Genomic DNA, 9,438 nt, shown 5'->3' on the forward strand with positions numbered 1-9,438 from the left:
CATCTAGGCATACCATGACCAGTTATATGTTACTTATATTAAAACTAGAAAATTTAAAATAACAAGCCAGTAGTTCCATTGAACAAAATGTTTGCTTTTTGTTTTACTATGTAAAAATCTTTGATTTCTATACCTTAATGAAAACCCTTTTCTATTTTATTTAATTATGTTGACAAGTCTGTTAACCAAAACACCATCCTCCTGCTTCAGACTCCAAGAAGGTTTGTTTCTAGGTAGACATACATATCTTGGCATTCTGGCTCTTAAATGTTTTCTATTTCATCTTTTGTTATTTCCCTGTGTCACAGATGTGGGAGCTGTGATTTAGATGTATACATCTACATGTATTGAGTGCTTGTAGCACTTGTAGCTACATCTCCTTAGTGCTGAGATCCCCATGGTCCATTGATCTTTGTATTGCATACAGTTGTTTTCTATGATGGTCTTAATTTGCTATAAAGAAGCTTTTTGTCAATGATGGTAGCTATTCCTATCTGTGTGTATGACAAGATTTAGAATACAATAACATATTATAATATACTATATTGTGATAGAGTATAGTATATTACATGATATTTTACTTGTATTATGTAACATAACAATATACCAATATATAATTACATATTTACATATAGTCTATAAATCCACAAGTCTTTGACATAGGAAACCATTTGAATGATTAGTCAGGATAGTCCAATTGACTCCTAAGATACTACTGACTGACAATGTAGCTCTTGGTGCATCTCAGTCTTTTTTTTTTTATTAGAGACCCTATTACAAAATCACTGCACACACTGGACATATGACTCCGATGGTCTGGATCAAACCTGAAAGCCTCCTTCCTGCAATGCATTATCCATGGTGACAGAAGATAGTCTGCAACGTGCTAGGGAGAGAAGAACTTAAACAGTCCTACCAAGCTGCAATACCCATGAACCACAGTGGCCAGCACACCATAATAGGCTACAGGTGCAATAAGTGCCATTTGTATATTTCTGATCACCGTTAGCTATCTAGTTGAACTTAAGGCCTACGTACTTGAACATAATGAACATATGTGCCTTGCTATAAAACAGAAGGATGAGACACTCATGAGATTGACTCACACAATGTTTTCATTGAAATATATCTAAAGTTAGAAACACAAATGGCATCAAGAAGATACATCAATAAGAGACTCCTACTAAAATTGATGTAACTGGAAGAGTACCAGACAGTGGAGATATTATAAGACCATGACCACTCAGCATAAGTTTTAGTTTGAGTTTTAGTCAGATATTTCAAGTCATACAGAGATAAATCAAAGTGATTTTATGTCTGTTAGATATAATAGCTGATTTTGCAGATGCAGCTTAACTCAACTCAGACAAGTTAAGTATGAATAAGGAAATCTGTGCTGTCCAACTATAAATGACTAAATAAAGAGGGGAAGGAAGTGTGTTATTTAGTGGTGACCTCCTTTGCTTAATGAACAACTTTTTTCGTCAGTCTTGAAGAATAGTAATTACAAAAAGAGTCATAGCTACCACCTAAACTGAAATATAAACATTTGGTGTCTAATAATCCTAGAAACCTCTTTAGGGAGAGATCAAAGAAAAAAGATCCATACTTCTCCCAGTAGGAGAAGTGAAAACTGAAGGCACTGAAGGCAAATGCCACTAAGTGCTATCAACACTTTCACATGAGATGGGTATTTGCTAAAATGAGTGAGATGGATTCTTACTCATTGCTTTCAAGATCAAAACAAGATCTTTTTCTACAATTTTTGTTTAGGCTTGAGACCAGGTTGGTTTTCCCCAATACAAGTATTAAATTAAGTAATAACTGAGGCCCTCTGCCTTGTGCTCTATTCAGAGTTAATTAGCTACGTGTCTGTCTTTTTGAACCTAAAATCTCTTGGAATTTATTTCTATCTGGGGCTTTTTCCATTCTCTTTGGTATTAAACATTCTTGTTGGATTTTAGTAGTTTTTAAAGACATATCTGGTTATTACATTCTAATGAATGAAGAGAATAGTTTTGTGTATACATAATTGCTGTAGTAAATCTCCAACCCCAATAAGCCCCTGAAAAACACACAGAACTCAATTATAACATTTTTAAGCTGTACACCTAGATTGGACAGATCTACCACTACATTAATCTATTCCCTAGCTATGAGATCCCTTGCTACTTGTGGATTCTCCAGGCCATGTGGCTCTACTTCATTTTCCTTATACCTTTTCTTCCTCCCTCCTAATTCTCATTCATCCCTTACCCTTATTTCACCATCTAATTCCTTCAGCCCCACCTTTCCTTCCACTGCCCAATCACTAGCTTTAGTATTTATTTGACCAGTTAGAATGGGGAGAAGATTCACATGAAATCCCTTGAGTAAGTGATCCACTCCTTGTCTGGGCAGCCCCTCTTGAGGAAGCAGAATTAACATCAGAATATATATATATGACCAGGGCAACCCACAACATATATATCAATGACTTTAATTTTGGATACAGCATTAACTCAGGGTAGAATGTCTAGTAACTGTCAAAACCATGCCAGTAACAAGTAATAACATGTTTTCCTCCACTTGGAGAAACATGACACATACATGAAGGTGAATCCTCCTTTGCAAGGAATTTGATGCTGATTTATATTTCTGAACCCTCCTGGGAAAGCGTTGCTCTTCAGTGGGTTTTTCTCAATAAGAAAGTTGAAAAGTAGAATCCTATATTATTTATACTCTCCTATTTGGAGAAGTGGAAGGAAGATAGATCTTGATAGAAAGCCCTGCTTCATTAAAACCTGATCTGTAAATATTTTAAATACCAATTACTAAGGTTACAGGCCTCGGTGTATAGTGTATGTGTTTTAAATGAATTTCTTTTATCCTCTTTGAGAAAGTTTTTTTTCTTTTATGAATTATCATATTTATTTATATTTTGAATATTGTCCCTCTTCCCAGTGTCCCTTCTGCAAACACTCCACCCATTCCCCTCTTCCATTGCCTCTAAGAGAGTGCTTCCCCACACACTCACCAACTCCAACCTCATGCTTCTAGCATCTCCCTTTACTGAGGCAACAAGCCTCCGAAGGATAAAGCTTGTGCCCTCACATTGATGTCTCTCTTTTCATTTCTGATTTTGTTAATTTGGATAATTTCTTGGTGTCTTTTAGCTAGTATGGCTAAGGGTTTATTTATCTTGTTCATTTACTCTAATAACGAGGTCTTAAGTTTCTTTATTTCTAATTGGTTGAATTCTGCCCTGAGTTTGATTATTTCCTGCTACCTACTCTTCTTGGGTGTCTTTTTTGTTGTTTGTTTGTTTGTTTGTTCTAGAGCTTTCAGATATGCTGTTAAAATAGCAATCCCAATAAAATCAGGAACTANACAAGGCTGCCCACTTTCTCCCTACCAATTCAACATAGTACTTGAAGTCATAGCCAGAGCAATTCGACAACAAAAGGAGATCAAGGGGATACAAATTGGTAAGAGCTCAGGAAGCTGGACTCCAGAAATTGAAATTAAAAAATGGGGTACAGAGCTAAACAAAGAATTACCAACTGAGGAATACCGAATGGCTGAAAAACACCCGAAAAAATGTTCAACATCCTTAGTCATCAGGGAAATGAAATCGAAACAACCCTGAGATTTCATCTCAATCCAGTCAGAATGGCTAAGATTAAAAATTCAGGTGACAGCAGATGCTGGNGAGGTTGTGGAGAAAGAGGAACACTCCTCCATTGCTGGTGGGATTGCAAGCTTGTACAACCACTCTGGAAATCAGTCTGGCGGTTCCTCAGAAAATTGGACATAGTACTACCAGAAGATCCAGCAATACCTCTTCTGGGCATACAACCAGAAGACCTTCCAAATGGTAATAAGGACACATGCTCCACTATGTTCATAGCCGCCTTATTTATAATAGCCAGAAGCTGGAAAGAACCCAGATGTCCCTCAATAGAGGAATGGATACAGAAACTGTGGTACATTTACATAATGGAGTACTACTCAGCTATTAAAAATGATGAATTTATGAAATTCTTGGGCAAATGGATGTATCTGGAGGATATCATCCTTAGTGAGGTAACCCAATCACAAAAGAAGTCACTAGATATGAACTCACTGATAAGTGGATATTAGCCCAGAAACTTAGAATATCCAAGATACATTTTGCAAAACACAAGAAAACAGAGAAGGAAGACCATCGTGTGGGTACTACATTCCTCCTTAGAAAAAGGAACAAAATACCCATAAAAGGATATAGGTACAGAGACAAAATTTAGAGCTAAGATGAAAGGATGGACTATCCAGAGTCTACCCCATCCGGGGATCCATCCCATCATCAGCCACCAAACCCAGATACTATTGCACATGCAGCAAGATTCTGCTGAAGGGACCCTGATATAGTGGCCACTTGTGAGGCAATGCCAGTGCCTGGCAAACACAGAAGTGGATGCTCACAGCCAGTTATTGGATAGAACACAGGGCCACCAATGGAGGAGCTAGACAAAGTACACAAGGAGCTGAAGGGAGCTGTAACCCTGTAGGTGGAACAACAATATGCACTAACCAGTACCCCCTNAGCTCGTGTCTATAGCTGCATATGTAGCAGAACATGGCCTAATCGGCCATCATTGGGAAGAGAGGCCCCTTGGTTGTGCAAACCTTATATGACCCAGCACAGGGGAAGGCCAGGGCCAAGAAGTGGGAGTGGGTGGTTAGGGGAGCAGGGGTGGAGAGGGGAGGGTATAGAGAACTTTCGGGATAGCATTTGAAATGTAAATAAAGAAAATATCTAATTAAAAAGGAAAAAAAACGGAGCAAACATGTTTATTATAAAATTTTGCATTCTTTTTTTAAAAAATAAATCAATAGCTTAACTGGTGATAAGAGAGCAGACAAAAAGTTATTATTTGGAGGTTTCTTTGTCTGCCCTCATTTTGTCCTTGAAAATTGATCAAAACTTTATGAATGACAGTTCTTACTAGTCAGAAAATTGTTTTCCTAATTTATCTTTTGCAATGTGAATAAATGATAGAAATAAAGATGCAATAAAAGTATAACTTCTGAATCTAAAACTCAAAGTTGTATATAAGAAAAATATCAAAAGTCTGCTTGAAGGAATATGAATATAGAATTGTAGAAGCATGAGGACTCAAACATTAGTGTAAAGAATCATGCACAGATCAGTGTAAAATACATAGTGTATTAATGATTGCATAAGACCACCAGTATATTTCAAGATAGTGTAATCACCTTCTGGATAGGATTATGACAGAACCTGTCCTTTGATTCCATATTCAGTAATATGGTTTTTCATTTTTCTTTTTTCGTTTTTGGCTTTTCATTCTCTGTAGATAGATTAGTTGTTTTTCTTCTTCTAATGAGGAAACACCTGACAATGGCAACTCAAAGAATGAGATTTCTATAGCTCACAGTTTGAAGTGAAGCAAGTGTGTTCCATGAGAAATACCTTCCTGGAGCTGTGTCATCTAAGTGATTATAAAGCCATTCAACCCCCCCTTTCCTTTTAATTTTTAATTCACTTTACATCCCAAACACAGTCCCCACTTCAGAGTTCCACCCTTACAAATCCCTCCCACCATTGCTTTTTCCCTTTCTCCTCAGAAAATGGGAGCCCCAATGGGGTACCACCTCGCACTGAGTCATCTTGTCCCAGGAGGACTAAGCATATCCACTCCCACAGAGGCTCAGTTAGGCAGTACAGGTAGGGGGAAAATGCTTCAGTGGCAGAGAAAAGATATCCAGAGAGCAAGCCAGTCACAGCTCCACTTGTTAAGGGACCCACATGAAGGCAAATCCATACATTTGCTACAAATGTGCTGAGGGCCTATGTCCAGCTTCTGCATACTCCCGGGTTGGTGGCCCAGGTTCTGTGAATGCCCAAGGGCCCAGGATATTTGACTCTGTGGGTCTTTTTGTGGTGTCCCTAACCCCTCTATCTTGCTCACTTCTATCTTCCTATCTTCCATAAAAGTCATTGATCTCCTCCTGATGTTTGATTGTGGGTCTCTGCATTTGCCTCCAATCGCTGCTGGATAAAACCTCCGTGGAAATACTTCTGCTAGGTTCTTGTCTGCAAGCATAGGAGAGTGTCAATGGAACTCTTTTTACCTTCTTCTATTACTATTATTCCTAGGTTACGTATTTTCGTGGTATCCTAATCTTCCTGTAGGTTTTGTGTCCGCAATTTTTTAGATTCAACATTTTCCTTGACTGGTGTATCCTTTTTTCTATTGTCTCTTTTTGCCTGCGATTCTTTCTCCCATTCCTTCTATTCTATTTGTTCCTGCTTTCTTTCTTAGGTTTCCATCTCCAGGATTTCCTCAGTTTGTCTTTTCTTTATTGGTTTTATTTCCGTTTTTATGTCTTCCAAAGTTTTATTCATTTCCTTCACCTGTTTAATTGTATTTCCCTGCATTTCTTCAAGAGATTTATTTGTTTCCTCCTTAAATGCCTCTAACTATTTGATTGCAGTTTCCTGTATTTCTTCTTTAAAGACTTCTATCATCCTTATAAAATTCAATTTAAGGTCATTTTCTCCTGCTTCATTCATGCTATTCAGGACTTGCTATAGTAAAACAGCAGTGCTCTGAAGATGTCTCATTTACTTGTCTTTGTTTGTTTTGATTGTTTGTTTGTGTTCTTATGGTGGCCTTTAGCCATTTGGTTGTTTCTGTACATTCCTGTTGCAGCAGTTATTGTGAGAGCCTGTAACCTCGATGATCCTTATGTGGCATGTTTCTGTTGGGTATCCTTGGACAGGGCAAGTAAACTCAGGGAGTCGTATATATCTCCCAACAGCTAGATGTGTACCTAGAGGCATGGTGGCAAGGACATTATGTTGTGGGGTTGGAGGAAGAGAGTCAGTGAGGAGACTGGTCAGTGGAGGTCTGGGAAACAGCATGGTTCTCAGGGTACCTGGGCTTGACTGAGAGGACTTGACATAGTCGAAATGGGAAATGCTACTAAAAGAGTTCTATACGCTCTTAAATCTCAGAGTTACACATTGCTTATTCAAATGCTTATATTACACAGGAAAGAAAACAGTTTTTTTTTTGAAACCTTTGCTAATTAAACAAGAAGGCCATCTACAAAACACGGAGGAAGAAGAAATATATTGAACAAAAATATTTATTCCCAATTTGATGTAATGAGTGAGGTCTGCAAAGCAGAGCTGTGTGTATATGTGTAAATATACCCAAACACAGACTTTGAAGAATTTTCAGGAGGTGATCAAGTTACTATCTCTGCATGAACTCTGATTTCATTGTGGGTCTGAAACTAAGAATCCAATTCCATCTTATGTACATTTCTTCCAAATAAAAATGTACCAACAACAGTCACACATCTAGAATTATTAATGGCTGCTTGTAGATTATATCATACCCCTAATTGCAAAGTTATATGCTGTAATCTATTTCCAAGGAAATCTAATTTTTTGTTTTGAGAAAACTTATCTTTTGCAGTAACTTTTTAAGGGAAACTCTGACATCTTTATTTCTCAGGCTGTAGATCAGAGGATTCAACATAGGCACAACAATGGTATAAAACACTGATGATACTTTCCCTTGGTCCATGGAGCTAACTGAAGATGGCTGTAGGTACATGAATGCTGTGGAACCAAAAAATATTGCAACAGCCATGATGTGGGAGCTACAGGTGCGAAAGGCCTTGACTCTGCCTCCAGTTGATTGAATGTGGAGAATACTGACAATGATGAAGATGTAAGAGCTAAGGATGGTCATAGCTGGTACAATAATATTAAATACACTGAAGGAGAGTGCTAGTACTTCATTAATATAAGTACTAGAGCAAGAGAGCTCCAGTAATGGGAAAAGATCACAGAAGTAGTGGTTTATTATATCAGACTTACAAAAAAGCACTCTTAGTAGGAAGACTGTGTGAGCTGTGGCACTGATTAAGCCAATACCATATACCACACATACCATCAATGAACAGACTTGATAGGACATGGTTACTTTGTAAAGCAAAGGATTAGATATAGCCACATAGCGGTCATATGCCATTGCAGCCAACATGTGGGATTCTGAAACAGCAAAAGCACAGAAGAAGTAGAACTGAGCTATGCATTGTGGGTATGGGATGATATTCATCTCTGTCACAAAGTTCAACAGCATTTTGGGAATAATGACAGTGGACTGACAGCAGTCAATAAAGGACAGGCTACTGAGTAAATAATACATAGGCATATGCAGCTGAGAACTAATCAGAATCAATACAATCATGCCAAGGTTTCCAACAACTGTAACCAAATAAACAGCTAGGAATATAAGAAATAGAGGCAATTGGAGCTCTGGCTTCTCTGTTAACCCAGTGAGGATGAACTCGGCCACTGAGGTATGATTGATTTCTTCCATTGTCCTCTGGAAACTCTATGTAAAATTTTTATACAGAATTAAATTTTCGAGTATTCTTTCTATTATTCAATGGATTATCCATCTGAAATCAAATCTCGAATAATCTTCCTTTCTATTTTTTATATAAGCAATAAGAGAAGTTTTGTCCTGGAGAAAAGAGACATGCAAAAAAAATCATGCATATATTCACATACTTGTGACTCTTGTCATAAGAACTAATTTTATTGGTGCCCATATACTAGCATGGATGAATTATTCTAGCACCGTTAATTTAGTTTTTAAGAATTTCTTGTGGTAGGTGTTTTATTTCAGGATAAAATAAAAACTTTATACACAAGAGGTCCTTAGCCATAATTCCAGTTAATGGTGAAAGAATTGAAGATTTTACACTAAAATAATGAACATTTAAATCTTCATTGTAATTCTAGATATTTTTCTATGGAAATCAGACACAAAAATTGAACCTAAAAGCTAGTACTTTAGAAATCAAGTACATTTAATATCTACTAGTACATAAATATAAGCAAATATCTTTAGAACTATGAATTGCTAAAGAAAATTTTTATGTGCAATTACAATTCACAGTATATCTAAGTATTGTAAGAAAATAGAAGTCACAGAACAGTTGAACAATTTTTTTAAAAGTAACAAATAAACCCAAGTGAGAAATCCTGGAGTTATTGCTTGATGCTAGTCTTAATTTTGATTCAGCAGTTGCAGTTGCCCATGCACCACAACGGAAAGATGTTCCTACTTTGAACCAATTTTAAACCAGAAGGAAAAGCTTCACAGTGACTATAGGGTGATAATGTTAACTCATGCTCATTTGAAGAAGTACATATATAGCAATACCAAAATGCTTATTTTCCTGAGTGCTTATATTCAAAGAAGATCTCATTTTTAGTTTAATGCTTCTTTTAAGTGTACTTCTACTATAAAAGCTGAGAACCATATATCATGACTTTGTGTTTTTTGTCTTAGACTCACTTTTTCAAATACACCTTAAATATAACCATCACTAGCAAAAATACAAAATGCTTAACGAGGGAGAATT

At 36.9% G+C, this 9,438-nt stretch overlaps 1 protein-coding gene across 1 annotated transcript; it reads right to left on the bottom strand.

The window, feature by feature from the left end:
* Positions 1-7,342: 7,342 nt before the first annotated feature.
* Positions 7,343-8,450, bottom strand: LOC110327834 (olfactory receptor 150-like). The gene has a single exon (XM_021207067.1). It carries the CDS (start codon positions 8,382-8,384, stop codon positions 7,437-7,439), a length of 948 nt encoding a protein of 315 aa, XP_021062726.1. The 5' UTR covers positions 8,385-8,450; the 3' UTR covers positions 7,343-7,436.
* Between the last annotated feature and the right edge of the window lie 988 nt (positions 8,451-9,438).

Source organism: Mus pahari, chromosome 10 (genome assembly GCF_900095145.1).
Source record: "Mus pahari chromosome 10, PAHARI_EIJ_v1.1, whole genome shotgun sequence".
NCBI classification, from domain to species: domain Eukaryota; kingdom Metazoa; phylum Chordata; class Mammalia; order Rodentia; family Muridae; genus Mus; species Mus pahari.

Excerpts from the sequence above, each read along its gene's own strand:
- LOC110327834 (XM_021207067.1), bottom strand. The coding sequence starts at position 8,384 with ATGGAAGAAATCAATCATACCTCAGTGGCCGAGTTCATCCTCACTGGG.